The sequence below is a fragment of the Thermobia domestica genome, unplaced genomic scaffold (assembly GCF_964235325.1).
Source record: "Thermobia domestica unplaced genomic scaffold, izTheDome1.hap1.1 HAP1_SCAFFOLD_762, whole genome shotgun sequence".
Classification (NCBI taxonomy): Eukaryota; Metazoa; Arthropoda; class Insecta; order Zygentoma; family Lepismatidae; genus Thermobia; species Thermobia domestica.
This window is the reverse complement of record NW_027656472.1, coordinates 54,082-73,842: the sequence shown is the minus strand read 5'-3', so window position 1 is coordinate 73,842 and position 19,761 is coordinate 54,082. Positions and strand designations below refer to the sequence as shown.

General features: G+C 36.4%; 1 protein-coding gene across 1 annotated transcript in view; it reads left to right on the top strand.

Moving 5' to 3' along the window:
• Positions 1-5,966: 5,966 nt before the first annotated feature.
• The window catches only part of LOC145677321 (dynein light chain roadblock-type 2-like), a 32,586-nt gene continuing 18,791 nt past the window's right edge, over positions 5,967-19,761 (top strand). Inside the window, exons 1-2 of the mRNA XM_081747853.1 lie at positions 5,967-6,084; positions 16,103-16,184. Coding sequence (XP_081603979.1) covers positions 6,067-6,084; positions 16,103-16,184 — 100 coding nt within the window. The 5' untranslated portion in view covers positions 5,967-6,066. The remainder of the gene's footprint in view (positions 6,085-16,102; positions 16,185-19,761) is intronic.

Below are 19,761 nucleotides of genomic sequence, written 5' to 3'. Positions count from 1 at the left end.
AATCCCAACTTTTGCAGTCTAATAGTAAAATTAAAATCCTCTGTACCTTTACTAAAGACAGTCTCAAGAGGTGTTTGGTCATTAGTTATATTTCTATGAAGTTATCCATCATATTATAAACAAAAACGACCTAGACGCATGGTTGGATCTTTTATTATTCCCGTATGCAGTACTCAATGTTCTGTCACACAGAGTTCACCAATGCAATGATTCTCACCGAAATTCATACCCCATCATTATATAAAAAACAAGCACAAACCTCAATTTCTTCTACTCCAACATTCTTGAACATCAAAAGAATCGAAAATGAACTCAACGATGGCGACAGGTAATATTATACATTCGCAAAGTGGAGTATAAGAAGGCGATCCGTTAGGTCCCGCTTTGTTCGCCATGAGAATTCAATCGGCGTTTAGCATTAACACCGACTTAAATATCTGATACTTACGAGGAAACCGATTCAAGTGTGACACAAAATTGTGGACGAGTTTATGCGCAAACGAAGTGTATTTGTGTACAATTAAACCCATTAGAGACGGAAAACCCTCCATCTGAACCGTTCCGTGGATATAGAGGAATAAGGAGCTCTGATATTTTGCAATTTTTTTAAATATGTAGCGATAGTACAAGTAAAAGCAACTTTTAAAAATGAAAAATTCCCTCATTCACGACACTGTAGTAATCTGTCACCTTAGACGTGAGGGTTACAAAACCGAAGAGTCCATCAAAAATTCTAGGGAAGAAATGTTTGGGACGGGGAAGGCGAAAATATCGGAGTTTCATTGTTGCCTAAAAATAGGCGTGTAAGGTGTCTATGTAGAGGTTTGTTGGTACGCTGAATCAAGTAAAAGCATAGTTAAATAGGATCAAAAAAGTAAAGAAAAATGGTGGCCATAAGAATTTTCCAATCATTTATATTTTTTACAATTTTTAACCGATCGGAACTGTATTTGATATACAGTATATAAGGCGTACATGTTTTCGTTTTTTTAAGTGGAAGATACTATTTTTGTTTCTTGATTCATACTTTGCGTTTTAACATACGTATGTCACACACGTATCTACACACTGTCGTACTTACGTTTGCAACAATATATGTTTGTTCCATATTATTTGATTTGTTTTTCTATAGCGCTTTTGCGCAGAATATGACTATATTTTTGTTCACATAATAACGTCTCTGTTCCTTTGGCAATATAATTAATACATTTTCATATCACCTTTTCTCATTTTCTACGAACTAAAGACATGATATATTAGCATGTAATATCTTACAATTTTGTTCTTCGTTTCAATGGCATTTATTGTTCCTTATAGCCCCTTCTTTTTTCGGCCCTGGGTAAAAGCTACACCACACTCCTCAACATTCAACACCACTTTTATTTATTCTGTTGCATCTTTCTTGACATTTAAATGCAATTTTTAAATATATTCACTCACAACACAGCCGAAAATCCACGAAATATCAAAGCGTCATCTTTCCCCTTACCCCTCTATATCTCCGGAACGGTTGAGATCGAGGGTTTTTCCCTCTAATGGATTTAATGGCTCGTAAGATGGTAGAGGAATACCTGCGCACCATATTTTTGTTGCTTCACTTTGACCTATCATATACAGGTGATCCAAAACTCGGTTTATCAAACTCTGTTCAGAGAATACATTTATCAGAATAGATGATAGAATAGATCATAGTAAGTGAAGGAAATGTTCCTCAAAAGTTAGAAAATGCTTACATAAATTAGAAAATGACTCTCGTAGCATGGCAGAAGTCATTTCGGCAATTGATAACTTTATAATTCTCTTTAAAAATCCATACAGAAGAAGTCCGCGGGCGTAAGGCTAGGAGATCTTGGAGACCAAAGTCTCATTGAGACTATTTTGTCCTGAAAAGAGGTAGCCAAAACTTCCATGGATGCAGCAGTATGACAGGTGGCTCCGTCTGTTGAAATCACAAACACTTTTCCCTATGTTCCAGTCAAGGATCTTATAAAATAGAGGATCTGCCCTTACAACAAAATCTTGAAGCCATACGTCACAGTTTTGCTACCCCCACTCTGCCCACTCCGCCCAATAAGATCGCAATGTTTTGAGCCAACAATCATGGCGGAAACGAAAGTAGCCAATCAGACGATGGCAAAAGCGAGAGTAACCAATCAGACTTACCGATACTCTGTTGTGTTTTGGCTTCACTAATTTAATAGGATGAAGATACATATAGGCAGATCCTCTATTTTATAACATCCTTGGTTCCAGTACAGCAATAAATTGTTCCACAATACACTGATAAACCTCAGCCCTTACTATAGTGTCAAAAAAATAGTGACCTATAATTCAGTCTAGATATGGCACAGCACCCTCCTAGTTTGTCAGAATGAAATGGTATGTCGTGTAGAATATGTGGATTGTCGCTTACCTACTATCGCGTTCATCGGTTGGTGCAAACAAAACCAAAATACATCAGAACATCCAGAGGAAAGATTTGCTGCTGATCAGTTAGTCCCTTTGTGGGACTAACCAAAACAAACACTAACCAAAACACATACTAATACATGCAATGCCTATTGCGCACTGACCTTGACCGGAAAACCTTTTCATTTCTCTTCAATCATTGGGCAAGAGCAGTGGCGGCGTTGGACGTTAAAAGTTGAGGGAACATGTTTTGAATATTTTTATATCAATTTTAGTTTTCCTGGTTGTTTCTAACACTGTTTGACGAAAGGTCATGAACATTAGTAAATGGAGGTTGGAGCCATAAGAACTAATGGCTTCAGCCTCCATTTATTAATGTTCGTGACTGTACAACTAATGGGATACTATCATTTGCAGTTAAAATATCGTATATCGTATTTCATATTTTGACAAGAGCAACGCAAGTAGGTACTAGCCCTTTGTACCCTTAAACAACGGAAGTGTAAGAAGAGATTTGATTCCTTGCTCATGAACATCTTAAAATTCTGTCTGGAAAATTGTGTGATCAGATTATTTAATAACAAATTTGCAAAACAAATACATAGAAATTATAATATTAATCATAGTAATGAATAATGAGGCTTGTTTTGCAAAAGTTACATTGAAACTGGGGATTAATGAACAACTTCATTTTTAATTCCACACATGTTATTAAATCTATGTTATTACTCTTAGACAATGAAAGACAGTAAATACTACAAGCATATGCTACGGCATTTAAAGAAATACTTTTGCAGCTTCCCGAAACATGTTCGTTCCCATTAGGTGCAATTTTCACTTTCTTCGAACACATCAAAGCACAACAATACGTAGAATCACTCTACAATCCAGTTATACAAAATAATCCTAAAACGTAGAGTCATGTTGAATTCACTAAATTTAATAATACATACATTCGAACACACCTAAACACACCATTTTTTCTATGAACCAGTAATACATACAAGAAGTTCACATTTCCAAGTGAAAGTATGTACCGGTACATTAAGGAGTCACTTTAAAAAAGTGGGGGCAACTGCCCCTCCTGCCCCTGGGCGAGGGCATTTACAACCCTGATAATGGTGGTCATATATTGACGAAAGCAATATCACATCGTAAGGTTACTACGATCCCAGTGGCGGCTCCTGTGGGAAGTAACATCAGTATTTTTTTTTTTCGCTACAAGTTAAAGGAGCAGTTCGAGTTAAAAACAAGTTTGGTGCAATAGAAAGAGAAACAAAAAATAAGAGACCCGTATTTTTTTATATCTTGATAGGCCGTCTCGTTCAGCTTCTACAGGCATTTGTTTTTGATGAATCGTAAATGGTGACGTCATTGGTGGGACGCGAGAAACTCAATGTGAGTCAGCAACCACTCCCTTGTACGCAGCTGATAAACCTTTAATAGTGCATTGGATTTAATAGATTGTGTTTTGGATTTGTTAGCAGTCTTGCTCTGTGTTGATTTCTTGAGGGAGGTTTCTGTTAGTTGTTTTTCCTATAGCATTAGTATAAAAAAGAGTAGAGAGAGAGCAGTAATTACGTTTGTTGTGCGAAACAGTGTTTCTTCCAGACATGTTTTTAGGGTGGCACTGTCTCCCGGAGCTCTAAGAGATTCCCCCGGAGGAGACCAAAATAATACGTCTATAATGTAATAAATATAATAGTACTGTGAAAAATTATGTGCCTCTCCGAATACTAAGTGCCCCCCCCCCCCCCCGGAATTTTTTTTCCTGAAAGAAACACTAGTGTGAAGTAGAAAACACATGTTAGTACAGAAAACACGTGCTGTATCTGTGAAGTAAAGTAGAAATGCCTAACACGTGCTGTGTTTTCGGTTGTAATTCTTGTGCAATTAAAGCTGAGGACGTAAAGTATCTTTTCTTACGTTTCTAAGTTGTCAGAAATCACCAGATCGATATAAATTATGGCCCAAGAAAATCAATGAAAAAAAAAAAAGAAAGAAAAAACAAAGAAACCAAATAAAATCACTCGTGTTCCAAACATCTTGAAGAGCTTGTCTTCGAGAAGTCAAGTTTAATGAAAGAAAAGTTAATGCCAGTGGCGGATCTAGGCTGGGGCCGGGGGCCTAGGCCCCCCAGTTTTTGAGTGACAAAATTGATTTAAGCTATTATTTAGATATTTTTGAAAGTTTTTAGTAAACATGATGTACATATCATAGTCTGAGTTCTGACTCCCCCTGAGTTTTTACCGTCTACATCCACTTCTGGCTAATGCCAGAATAATTATTTACACGCAAACTGATGAAGAATGCTGTTCCAACTATATTATTGAAAGGTTTAAAATCCGAGCCATTGAACAAGCACCGATCTATGTCCAGTTACCAACATACAAATATCGTACAAGACGCAATTGATGGTTGTAGTCAAGACGAAGCATTAGAGGGTAATAGAGACGATGTCACTCATGATTCTGAAGATATTGCTTTAGAAATAAGCTGTACAATATGAATTAGGGAGTGAAATATACCGGCTTGTAGAAGGAATCAGTGACGATGACTGTTCCTCAAGACATTGATCCATCGTTTAATTTCTCTGTATCATGTGACAATGATGATGAAACGGGTGATGAGAGTTGTTCCGGGGACAGCTATGAGAATAAAAGAAATTTAACCGGTGAAGTGGTTTTCGTATTCTGGCAAACTTAACAGATGTTATTTCATTTTTGCCTCATATGTTACGCTCCTGTACATACCTTGAAGCACAAAATTATAAGGTCAGCGTTAAAAATTGCAACAAAACGTGAAAATGAACATACTTATGTTTGGGAATCGGAAGAATGATTAAAGAAAAGGTACTTAGGTGTTGCAGCAATCTCGTCCACCATCTATTTACATATTGGTTTCGTTGTTTTTAAAACGCTGAACTCATGCTTTATAGGATACGTTTTATAATATTATAAAAACGTTTGTACAGCCCACCATCAGATATCATTTTCTACATGCAGATGATATTTGTAAGTCTTTGCAATCAGTTCTGGAAAAGGAAACCGCACTTAGAACGTGCCACCGCATCTCTCACAAACGAAATGCTTGGCACTGTGTAGTATGTAAGCCTGCTCTCGCTCTTTGCCCACCTATGACGTCATCACAAAATCTTTCTTCCTCTGTTACTCGCTAACGACTGAACGTATCGCGATCAAACAAACACCATTCCTTTTAGAATTTTCAACTCTACAAATGGAAATGAATTGTAAAAAATGCATTTCTAAGTCGAACTGCTCCTTTAAGGGAAGTAAACCTAAAGCTTTTTTGAAGTTGCATGAAGCTCTCTGCCCTTAGATTGTAGCAGTAAAATATTTACATTTTTATATCAATGTGTCTTCTGTCAAGAGCCGCCTCTGTACACGACTCATCTTCACTTCATCTCTTCATATTATTGTAAGTATAGTGATTTTTGGATGACCCCGTATAAACATTATAGTCAAAAGCAAAAGAAAGTTAATATCAAATGAAGTCGTACTTTTCAGCACTTTGGCGAAAAGTATTTTAAGGGAAAAGTTGACGATGCCTAAGGAGAAACCTAGAAACGAAACACAATAAATTAGTTTGTGAATAGAGTAGTTGTAACAAGATCTTTTCTTATAATCTTTGAGCAAAATGTCTCTTGCTAGCGAGGTATGATTAGTATTTAAGTATAGATTGTATTCGTATATTGTTCAGTAACTTTCTCTTTTGTTTGAGCAAAATTAATTCCATTTTAAAGTACCTAGTACAAATATTTACAAATAATTTCGGCCTGTTATGAAAAACCAAAAAGTCAAGCCCGTAGCTAGTTGATTTATTAGGGGGGGGCAGGGATGAAGACTGAGGGGGCAGTGACAAAAAAGACATTAAAGAACATCATAAAATTGTATATTTATTTATTATTTACACAACCTGTATTTATTTTTGAATTATCGAAACCGAAAATTTTTGTTTCATTTTTGTGTATTTCATTCTTCTGTTTCAGATTAATAATTAAAATTGAAGTATTAATTTTTAAACAGTAGAACAAAATTATAATACAGCAATTTTATATTATATCAATACAAAATAGAAGTATGTTTTATTCAACGTTTGCACTCAATTTTCTAGCTTCCAAAACAAGCGAGGGATTGAGTATAGCCCGCTCCCCCCAGTGATTTTTAACGAATCATAGTGATTATAACGATTCATATTAGTTCATAATGAATCGGAATCGCATATTATAAAGATTTAAGATGTAAATCTTGTGGTAAGGAAGCTTTAGTATAAGTAGTAGTAGTAGTAGCGATAGTAGTAGTAGTAGTAGTAGTAGCAGCAGTAGCAGTGGTAGTAGCAATAGTAGTAGTAGTACTAGTAGTAGGAACGGGTTAGAAGCCCCGCAGGGGTTGGTTGGGTTCTGTTCTCGATATAAGTAGTAGTAGTAGTAGTAGTAGTAGTAGTAAAGTAGTAGTAGTAGTAGTAAAGTAGTAGTAGTAGTGACTCTTCCAGTTCCGGTGACAAAGAACTGGGGGGGAGCGGGCTATACACAAGCCCAAGCGAGGCACTACAGTTTCTTAATATTCACAACTAACATTATGGACTATGATACTGTTGTTTGAAAGTGCATCTTGTATCCTTGGATGCTTGTCATGGGTGCAATAATAGGGCACGGTTTGAAATTCTTGAAATGGGTAAAGGCAATGGAAGATAGTTGATGCATCTAGCAAGAAGCATATAATTTTATACAGAAATGAGTAGAATTCGCAAAGTTGAATTTAATTTGGTGAATGTAATTGCAAGAATTTCACTGGTTTTAAGTCAGTTCGAAAATTCTCTTCAGCGTTGTTTTTAGAGGGGGTAAAATACTTTAGAGGGGCAGTTCTCCTTCTAGCCCCTCTTTGGCTACGGGCCTGCAGAAACTAATATTTCTGGAGAATCTAAAATGCAGATCATTTTAAGAATGTTAAGTATTCTTAAGCTTGATCTCTTCAGTATTTTTAATTTGTTCACTACTCGTTTGATTGAACTGGAGTATAGTGTCCCATTTCAGCACCGAGGCTATATGAGGCAGGGACATACAGCTTAATGTGGGTTCCGAACCACACAAGTTCCCTCGGGAATTTAACTCGGGTCTCCTGCACCTAAGGCGAGTACATTAACAATATAGCCACAAGGGAGCTTACATTACTGCAGTAGCGGATCTAGAAAGTAAAAACTGGGGGGAGGGGGCAGGTCTCACACTATGATAGGTAATCATGAGTTTACTATAAACTTTCAAAATACATAAATAATAGGTTAAATGAACTTAGTCACTCAGAAAACTCGGCCCCGTGCTAGATCTGCCACTACATTACTGGACTTTCAAAAGAAGTTCGAATGATAGTATACAGGGTGTTCGAAACATAAGCTAACTTTACCGACGTGTTTTGAGAGAAAGAGACGTCAATATAGGCCAAAATATACAAATGCAACATAGATCAATAAGCTTTGCTCATCGGATATATTCTATTCTATTCATCTCCCTCGCAGGAGATTTTATAATTAAAAAGTCACAGCACTAAGGCCAAGTTGACTGCTTCACTAGAATTGTTATAAATCGTTTTGTTATTATTATAATTGTATAAGATGGCCCGTTCCAAAATGGACGAATTAGCCTGTTTCAAATAACTCTGTTTCCACACTAGTTTGTTAATTAAAGAGGAAGGCAGAAGCGTAGAACATACAAAAAATTATGTAAAACACTATCAAAATTGTAATACACTAGATTTAAACGGTGATTTATGCACAAAAACGAAATTAAAATCTATACCAATCGTAATTGTAAGCTCTCAACTGACTTGTGTATTCACAATCAACTGGTAGGGAACCGAATTTAAGCCATAATCATCATTATTTTCGGATCTGCCTGAAGTCCAGAGAGTGAAGTGTCAAACTAGAAATATACTATGGTTAGTGATCTGTGACTAAATGTATACTTAATGTTTATAGTATTGAATTTATCTTCTTTATATATATATATATATATATATATATATATATATATATCGGGTGTTGCAAAATAAGTGTTACAACTCTTGGGAGGTGAATCCTGCCACTGAGACAAGAAAAAAAGTTCTCTTGAACTTTCCGCTATCGGACATAGTTTCGGATCTACAAGGTGCCGAAAGCGTGGGAAAATGACTTTCGGACGCCAATAGATCGGAAAGTATCCAACGTAAAGAGGGCGGGTAAAAAATTCACTGAAGAAGTCATACCTGCTGTATTGAATTTTGCATGTTTCACAATACTACCATGCACGCGCAAGGGATTCCCCAAAGGAACGTAGGGAGTCCCGGATAATCTGCAAAATGAAAATTGGTCTAAATGGATATGAATTGATAGGGTTTCTACTACGTAACAATAATTCGTTTGTATTAAGTCGATATCTGGAAAAAATACAAAATGGCGGACACCTTCGTGCCCGTTGTGTGTGGTTGCATAATCGCCAGGTACGGATGCTGGCCAACAGTGACGTTCTGAGTATTAAAAGTAGCGAATTTGTACTCAAATGCTCTAGAAAGACATCTGGAGTGTCGGTAGAGCACAAAAGATGAAGCAGGGTGATTCACATGTGTGGAAACACGTAACGAAAAATGCCCAGAAAAAATGAACTCATACTAAGTAAACGTGAATTCAAAGCGTCGGAAGTGTAAAGAATAGCATCAAGAACATGAAAGCCATTGCCAATTCACCAATAATATTTCCTCAAACCGATGCAATATGATGTGCAAGGTTGCATACAAATAAGGATGCAACAACTGAGGCCAAGTTGAAATTGTGGAAGGGGCTCACAAAGAAACTGGGTAAACTAAATGATTGTCACTAGTGGGATCGCATGATCGACATTGAAATGTGGCCAATGTGTGTCTTGATATCGACATGTAACTAATGGACAAATGTTAACATGTCCCACTACTCCTGGGACACCGTCCCACGTGCGAAAAATAGGAAAATAATTACTCTTTTGAATGTGAAGCCGTGGGCTCCCAGTAGGATTGGATACCGACCACGCGAGTGAAAGCCAGTGCTCTAGCCCTTAGGCTCGAGGGAGCCTCACTTTCTCGATATTCATTTCTTTGAGGAGTACCCACTTTGTTTGGCAAGCGCTCTTGTACAGCCTCCCGACATGCTTCCGTGTTTCATTTTGTTACTTCTACGGCACAGTTGTAAACAACCAGAGCTTTAAGACATTTCTTCCTATTTCTCATGTCGTTTTATTTTCCATATGTATGGTGTTCCAGCTGTAGTGTTACATGTGCCAAATTGGTTCATTTTCGTCTTTGTCTTGGCATGTGCACTGTGTGTAAGATACGAATTTCTGGAGGTATTTTCCTATATTTCGAGTACGTCATGTCCCAGAAGACGTGAGACATGATACAAGTTTGTTATTTTCACGCTCTATCAGAATTTGAACCTGGATTAAGAGATTTTTTTTTCATATGTGTCAACTGTGGGACAATGTCCCAAACAAAGAGGGACATTGATAGAATCGTGTTCTGGTTACGTTCTCCCAAAAAGTGCACCAGATGTAATAGCAGAATACAACGTTATTTTCCTAGTTTTCGCACGTGAGACGGTATCCCAGCAGTAGTGGGACATCTTGACATTTGTCCATTAGTTACATGTCGATATCAAGACACACATTGGCCACATTTTAATATCGATGATGCGATCCCACTAGGGACATTCATTTAGTTTACCCAGTTTCTTTGTGAGCCCCTTCCACAATTTCAACTTGGCCTCAGTTGTTGCATCCTTATTTGTATGCAACCTTGCACATCATATTGCATCGGTTTGAGGAAATATTATTGGTGAATTGGCAATGGCTTTCATGTTCTTGATGCTATTCTTTACACTTCCGACGCTTTGAATTCACGTTTACTTAGTATGAGTTCATTTTTTCTGGGCATTTTTCGTTACGTGTTTCCACACATGTGAATCACCCTGCTTCATCTTTTGTGCTCTACCGACACTCCAGATATCTTTCTAGAGCATTTGAGTACAAATTCGCTACTTTTAATAGTCAGAACGTCACTGTTGGCCAGCATCCGTACCTGGCGATTATGCAACCACACACAACGGGCACGAAGGTGTCCGCCATTTTGTATTTTTTCCAGATATCGACTTAATACAAACGAATTATTGTTACGTAGTAGAAACCCTATCAATTCATATCCATTTAGACCAATTTTCATTTTGCAGATTATCCGGGACTCCCTACGTTCCTTTGGGGAATCCCTTGCGCGTGCATGGTAGTATTGTGAAACATGCAAAATTCAATACAGCAGGTATGACTTCTTCAGTGAATTTTTTACCCGCCCTCTTTACGTTGGATACTTTCCGATCTATTGGCGTCCGAAAGTCATTTTCCCACGCTTTCGGCACCTTGTAGATCCGAAACTATGTCCGATAGCGGAAAGTTCAAGAGAACTTTTTTTCTTGTCTCAGTGGCAGGATTCACCTCCCAAGAGTTGTAACACTTATTTTGCAACACCCGATATATATATATTCTAATTACGGGGGGCCAGAATGTTTTTCCTAAAAATTCACATTCTTTCGATAACTATAGCTTAATTTTGCTTGTGTCATGTTACGTTCTACTTACCTTCATGGTTTGTATAGATCGGCAATCAATGCCTTTCAAGGAGGTATATTCTCTTGTTACACTGTTGATCTGAAAACGAATTGAGCGAAATACACTTCCATGTGTTGTATCCTTCTTTCGAACACAGGTATAGAGTGCCAACAACTCATTTCTCCTGTAAACTTTCTGTTTTTTACCCACTTTTGATCCCAGCAATTAGAATTTACCCCCTCCCCCAAATTAAGAATCATTCATCCCGACGCTGCCGTACTCCCGTGTTTAAACGATACTATAAAATGTACAGAGAAGTTTTACATAAAGTCATAACATAAAACAGGCAAAAATGTTAGAAAATGATACTTACATTGGGAAAGCTTCCAATAAAATGAAAGCTACATGGCAAATTATTCGGAAAGAATATGGGGAACGAAAACCCTTCTCTAAGATAACTAGTGTTTCTTGTCAAGATAAAATTATTTAAAAAACCGACTGAAATTGTAAATGCTTTTAACGATTACTTTACGAACTATCTTGCAAACAATACGTTAGTAGATACAATGATAATACTTTCGAAAAATCATTGTTCTTACACCCAGTAACTAGTCAAAGAAATCTTAAATACTACATTGGAAATGAAAAATAAGAGTTCTTCAGAATATGATGAAGTTCCTATCAAAATTCTAAAGCAATGCTCTTATGAGATTGCTGATATCTTATGCTTCATAGTAAATAACTCATTTAGTAGTGGCGTTTTTCCTGAAGCATTGAAGTTAGCAGAGGTGGACTGGGAGTACAAGGTCCCACCCGGAGAATGATGCTTAGGGGCCTCAATAAATACCGAGTTGGTCTGCAGTTTAGAATGCCCTTTTAGGAATGAACCCTTAGCTGGAGATTTGAATTGTTAAACCCCCACCTCCACGAAATGTAAAGTTGTGTATGCGTATCTATAGCCAAGTATTATTTTGTTTTCTTTATTTTCTATAGTCTGAAAATCTTTGCAATGAATCGTACATGTGCCCCCAAAGCAGCTACTGTTTATATTGAAAGAGATCTGAATATGATAAGATTCCATCTTCAAAATTATGAGGAATTTAATTTTTATGAATGGTACATGCAAATGAGTGAATACATTATAATAAACTTAATTTTATCGTGTAAAATAATAGTGTATCTTTGTAGATTCGTTTACATGATATGTAATGAACATTGAATAACCATCTAATTATGGAAGTGAGAAAAAAGAAAGTAACATTTTGAAAACAGAAAGTTTAGAGAAACTGTTTTAAATCATTTCTGATAAAGCACGCTGAGTTTGATAAGAAATAATTTCTTCTTGACTTCTTAAATACTAATTAAATTGGAAAATTACTACAAGATATTAGCATTAAATCCTAAAATATTTTTTTCTACAACGATAGGAATCCCCCTCTCAAAATCAAGAAAGAAAAACGGAATGAACAGCACGAACTTTTAATATAAAATTTCGCATACTTATTGACTACACATAGGTGATAACGGATTTGTCAGTCATTTTTTTGATGCGGTTTGCAATTCTTATAAAATACGGAGCAATGAAGTTCATTAATCAAACCAACCTTTACAGCAGCATTTTTGTAAAGACAGAAGAAAATTTCCCAATTTCATCGATAATTTTATCATTAGAGATTTTTTGCAGAACATCCCTTCAATGGCATTAAGCGTAAGTGATTCCAGAATATGATTTACAAAGACGAACGCGTACGAGTTTTATTTAAGATAACTAAATGCTCGCTCACACGATACGTGAGTAACTGAAAGAGATCAAATATTTGTATACAGCAAACAGTGTTTGGAAATTGGATGTTATATCTTAGTAGCAACCTGTAGCAACACAAGTAACACTGCTTACACGGATGATTTTCGTTGCACATATTATAAGACTGCCTTCAGAAAAAGAGGCAATTCACTCCTCAGGTTCACTTTCGCCCTCCAAGGCACTACACTTAGTAGAAATGCCGCATTCTGCAACATCTACGTCGGGTTGTATGTCAGTACAATCTTTATTATTTGTTTTATCACAGTAGTCTGGCAGTTTTCTGGAGTTTTTTCCAAAATTTTAGCAAAATTCAACAATTCAGATTTCAAATTTTCATGCTCAACTAAACATTTTTCAGCTATCTCCTGCAAAGCATGTTCTGAAATACCCTCATTTAGTAAATCAATAAATCGACGAGGATCAAGACAAAAACCATCGAAGATTATTTTTTTGTTGATCTGTCCCGTGGCCCGAAACCCGAAAATTTGGGCCCCACATGTTTGGACTCAGGTCCCTTCTATTCTCTATCAAATATATGCGCTGTCTCTTACTGACATGCAGCATCACAGTATTGCCTTGTAATGTTCGGTTGAATCACATTCAGGCAGCATAATAAGGAAACTTCTTTTGTGAGCAAAAAGCATGGAGAATATGGCATGAAATCCTTTGGAGCCCGATTTCTTGGACTTCGGGTCCCGGGCCAGATTTACGACATCACCTGTGTGCTCAGAGGAAACCGACTCTTTCTAATGCAACCATCCACGTAGAAAAACTCCCGTGTTTCATTGGTGAATAGAATAGACCCGACCCTATACTTTCGGGGCCTGACATCTGAGAACATCAGGCCGCCGGCTCGATTTGTGACATCACCACTGTTTTTAGGGGACCAAGACCTTTCCATTGCTACCTCCCACGTCCAAAAACTACATATTTCATTGGTGTATCTTCTATTCACCAATGAATAGAATATATCCAAGCTCGAAACTTCGGAGACCGATTTTTGGGGCTTCGGGCCCATTTTCTGACATGACCACTGTGCTCAGTGGAACATTATTTATTGCCACCACTCGCGTCCAACTACTCCATGTCTAACACGGTTTCCTTACCGTAGATGAATCAGCTCCATGTTCTTTTTATGTTATCGTTTGCACATCACATTATTGAATACATAAATTGTGGACGAGATTACATTTTCGAGTGAATAATTTACAAGTATTTTTGAGACTTTTTTATTGTCTTATTGATTTTTCAACAAACAAGGCTACGGGTTGGGCAGGGGCCTCTTTTCCTAGTGCCTTCTCCCTTCGCCAGCACTGCGGGCTCATCTGCTACGCTACTGGTTACTACGATCGAGAACGGAGTTTTGAATTAGTTATAACTAATCGACCAATATCTTGTGATTTTGCATAGGGCAGGGCCTACCCAGAAATTTCCGGGTATCCTGGCGGCTCAGTCCGCCTCTGGAAGTTGCAGTTGTTAAACCCTTATATAAAAGTGACAAGAAAGATCTTACATCGAACTACAGACCAGTATCGTGTCTGTCTACCTTCTCCAAACTTTTTGAAAAACTTATGTATATAAGACTAGTTAGCTTTCTAAATAATTTTAACTTAATATCTCCTGCTCAAAATGGCTTTAGATCAAATAAGCCTACTGAAACTGCTCTTTACTCCTTTCTCTATTCCGCTTCAAATTCATTAAACGCTAAGAAGATGTAACCGGCATATTTCTTGATCTTAGCAAAACTTTTGATACAATTGATCATGGAATTTTCCTTGAAAAATTACAAGATTATGGTAGTAGGGGAAATGCTTATGAGTGGCTTAAATCGTATATATCCAACAAAAGGCAAACTGTTGAAATTAACTGTCTAACTCGAGATACACAGGGAGTAAGCAAATGTTATTCAGGTACCAAAGTGTTAAAATTTGGAGTTCCTCAAGGTTCTATCTTAGGCCCTATTCTATTTTTAATATATATAAATGACTTGCCACAATGTTTAGACTCTGCTTAAATTGTTCTATATGCTGACGATATAAATATAATAGTAACCGGAGAAACTTATGTTGAGTTATGTAATGCGGTAAACTCCACCATGTCTGCCGTCAGTGGATAGAAATAAATTAATACTAAATACAGCAAAGTCATCGTGCATGTGCTTTCACGTGGTAGAAAATGAGATAAGAGAAGGCCTTTGTGTAACAATTAACGGGAAAACATTGAATTATGTTTCGGATATCAAATTTCTTGGTCTTTGGGCGTCAGATACATTAGATTGGAAAATTCACATTCAAAAATTATCTAGTAAACTTGCTCAAACCTGTTACATGTTAAAGCTTTTACGAAATAGTATCAGTCACCATGTTCTGCTCACAACTTATTTTGGACTTTTTCATTCTAAATTAAAATATGGTATTATATTCTGGGGATCTACTGCACTGCTAAATCCCATATTCGTTTTACAAAAGAGAGCTTTAAGGTTTATGACCGGAAGTAAACCTCGAACTTCCCGTAAACCTATATTTAAATTTCTTGAAATCCTTCCTCTTCCATGTTTATATATGAACTAAAATTTGTAAGAAAAGATATACAGATGGGTAGTACAGCGGGGGACACTTCTAAATGGTACAGCTATATGGAGATTTACGGCTAAGGTGTACCATTTAGAAGTGTCCCCCGCTGTACAAGCAGCTTCCGGTTGAACTCAGATATTTATTTGCATAATACAAGACTAGCGTCGTATCTTCATGTAGAATCTTCACGCTTAAAAGTGCATAAGAATAGTACATATCCTATACCAGTGAATATTTATAACAAGCTTCCTTCCACTTTAAAAAACAAAACATCCAGTTTCAATAAAGCAGTTAAGTACTACTTACTCAAGCACTGCTTCTATTCTGTAGAAGAATATCTAGCAAATCCATAATCAGTTATATAAAAAATAACTGATAATGTAAGGTTTAAAGTATATAAAAGTTGATAAGGTTTAAAGTATATATATTTTTGCGTATCTATAACCTAAGGGTTTATTAACTGTTATTTTGTTTTTATACCATCATATGTAAATTAGCATGAGGAAAAATTGTACTTCTTTAACTTAAATTGACACTAACCTAAATATGTACACATTCAATGTTCTTGTGACGTGTCCTACTCATACGTTCACGTTGTGAACAATTTGTATGAAAAAGGATGAAAATAAATACAATACAATACAATACAATACAATACAATTACGTTTTGTTAAAGCGAATGTGTTGTTTATTTTTCAGTTGACGGCTGATATGAGGGCCAGGGTTAAAAGAATCGAATCGTATAAAGGAGTGACAGGTGTAATGGTTGTCAACCTCGATGGTAAATGATTCATACAAACTTCTAACCTTAAGAGTGATTAGGTTCCTTACTTTTACTTTAAGATTTGTCAACACAGTTATAACAGAATGAATTGTAATTTAAAGATTGTAATTTAAAGACACCACCGTGTAGAACTAGTCTTCAATATACCACATACCAAAAATTTCAGAAAAATATTTCTTCGTTACGGAGATACAACGCTTCAAACAATGGGAAAATGAGCTGCTTACGTCACGGCAGCACAGACAAGGGTTTTGGCGTGACGTCACAGGTCCGTATCGCTCTGTGAGTTACATTGAAAGCTTCGGGGAATCTTTTCATATTAGTTTCTTAGTCTTAGCCTATTTGAGAAAGCGTTACCCCCTGTAATGAACGCGGCCAAGGTGGCTATTCAGTAATTTTGCTTTCACCAGAGTTGTAAATCATACTGTGAGCCAGTCAGGGTTTTCGGGTCTCTTTGCCAGGTCCAGGTGTGTAATAGCAGAGTTCCAGTACTCTGCACAAATCATCTTCCAACAAGCTGTTTCTTTCTACAATCCCTTTGCCTGGCAACACGTCTTTCCTTTTTTCCTTCCTTTTGAAATCTTTTAAACAGCAGGTGGTCTATTGTTGCGAAATGCCCCAATTCACTCGAGCTGACGGTTTCTCCGCGTTTTTATTGCTTTCGCGTTTGTGATTAGCCATCTACATTTAAATACATGGTCAGCGTATTCCAAGCGTACGCATGAGCAATAAATACGCTTTGCAATGGCCTCAAATAGCCGGGTACTTACTGCAAACTACAAATAAATTTAGTAGAAAATGAACGAAAAATGAAAAAATAAGTAATACACTTACTGTATATAAACGTAAAGTTTAATAATAGCTTGAAATACATTAATGGTAATTTGTAATGTTCTATCATTACAAATATTTTAGATACTTATACACTTAAGGAGGATTACTTTACTATTGTATTACCCCCAAAACATTGGAGCCTAAGCACTATATCAGTTCATGCGCAGATTGAGAATATCTAGGCCATCTATAGCTTTCCTTTATTTTGAAGATTTGTCGTTAATTTCCATGCTATTATGCTACGATTACAAATAAGCACTTTATGCACCAAAAAGCTCTTGATCTTTTTAAAAATATTCGTATCCTATTACATCCTTTCATTTTTTCTATTTACTCTGCATATTAGCAATTGGTCACACCATTGCTACAACTATTCTAATCTTCTTAATACTATAGGAATTGTATTATATAGCGCTTTACTTTCTTACTATATTTCAACAAGAGAAATGCTTTTGTGGTCACCGCAGTGATTTGAAGCTGAAGAAATCTGTAGCGAATAGAGGCAGAGAGCCTGCCGAAAGACCATCATAAACAAGACAATTTATCTTGTGACCTAGGCGCAGGTTCTCAAACGTAGGCACCATAATAATACAATTTTATACATGGGCTTTCATAATTTTATTTTTTATTTCACTTATTCCTATTTCCAATCGCCTTGACTACCTGGCGCCCAGGATTTTTCGAGCCTGAACAAGAGGAATATTGACAGAAATTCATTATGTGTTACTTATCTCGATACTTTGAAATTTCAGCTTTTTCTTTTCAATAACCTCACACGAAGTAGTGTACTAAGTATACAAACAAGTTTATTTATATATTCTTTCTCCCTTTCAGATCGTCCCGTGTCCATGGGAAGCAGCCCCCTAAATTTTTACTGACCCCTAAAATTTTCAAGGCAGGCTTGCAATAAACTATAATATGGTTGGATTAGCCCCCCCTATATTTTTGGGGTGGCTACAAGCCTGCCCTCAGCTCTGAGATGATTAATGTTTGGTATATGGTGGTACATTTGCAAAAGATTATACCGTGAAAGTATTGCGTTTTGTGTTTTGAGATCCACAAGTGATAAGAAAAAAAAAAGTCATACAAGCAAACGTTTGAAGAGTTCAGCCTTTGATAAGTTTAGTCCTATAGATTGATTTCTCTTATATTGTTTCACTCACTGGAACAGAATATTATGTTCATTATTTGTCATGACATACGCTATCACAAACATTCATTATCAAAAGACATAGTGGATCAATAATAGAGTGCTCACCTCTAGTGTGAGGGGTACCTGGTTCGAATTCACGCCATATAAATTTGTGGTGGACAATATCGTGTCCGTGAGTTTTCTCGCGATTCAGGCGTTCCCTCCCACATGACCATTCCACCGATTCTTTCATAATCATTCACTTTCATTAATCATCCGTCTCCCTTTGCCTGCAGGACATATTCATGGAACATAAAAGTAGAAATTTCATTTTACTTTATTCAGTAATAAGGCACTTTTACTAGATTGTTATCATTACTGTGAGACTACATCTGTTTTGGTCTAAATGTTAACTCATGTGTTCAAAACACTTCAGCCAATTTGTAAATGTTTACATGGACTATTAATATAAACAATTTACGAGTATGTCCCATGGGGAAAACAACGACAGTAAGCGCGAAAATATTATGACATAATATTGCTAATGTGTAAAGTAGTTCGATAATAGCACTGGTAAATTATCAGAATGCTCATGAGCATAATCTTCATCGTAAGTTTGTGCGTCCTTGTGTTGAACTCAATAAAGAACTTAGATTATTTTTACTTGAAGAAATGTTTTTTCATGTATTAATTTCCTTGGGCTTCCCTCCGACTATCGAATCCACGATGAACTTGCATATAAGAAATTAGCACTCTACTATCAAAATAACTAGGCTTTTATATTGTTGATTTTTTCTTAAGAATGAATAAAATTCGCTTCGTAAGGTCGGTCGGTGACAGAAACATGAGAATATTAATTAGTTTCTTGCTTCAGGCTGGAAAAAATGTCAATAATATAGCAAATTAGTACACTTCAACTTTGTCCTAAGATATTTAAGTATATTCAAATAATTGGTAATAAATATATAAATAAGTGAATAGCTTGCTTTTTAAATAAACCTTAAATTCTGTTACTTTTCTTATTCTTTGTGTTATTAGCAACGTCATACACATTTGAAAAACATGCATCATATCTTTCACTAAGCCGTTTCCCTAGGAAGTGGTGCAAACCTGCAAACCTTTTTCCCTGTACCGACCTGTGACGTACAAACATGGTGGTCGTTGTTTGAAGCGCACGAGTATCAGACCGGAATTCAATCGCAAATTTCAACTGGTTAGAATTGTCACATGAGGGAAGGGGAGTGTTCTCCGTAATCAGCTAGCTCTGAAGTTTTTTTAGAGCAATAAAAAATCAGTGGAAATGTCCATTTGCTGTATATTAAGATTATTTTATACTGGCATCATTATCTAGTGGCAAGCAATCGTTGCTAATTTCATGTTAGCTTGATCAATAGTTTGTTTACAAAACTGGATATATTTAAGTGGAATATTTTTATATATATTTAAAAGTGGTGTGGCATTGTTTATATAGTGAAAATTCCACTTTTTTGTGCTATATGTATTAAAAGTTCCTTATTTTATTGTTATATTTTCGGTGATTATGGTTTGACTTTTAATGTCATATACTCCTTTTCTTCATATATTACCTCCTTTTCCTTACATAGCAAG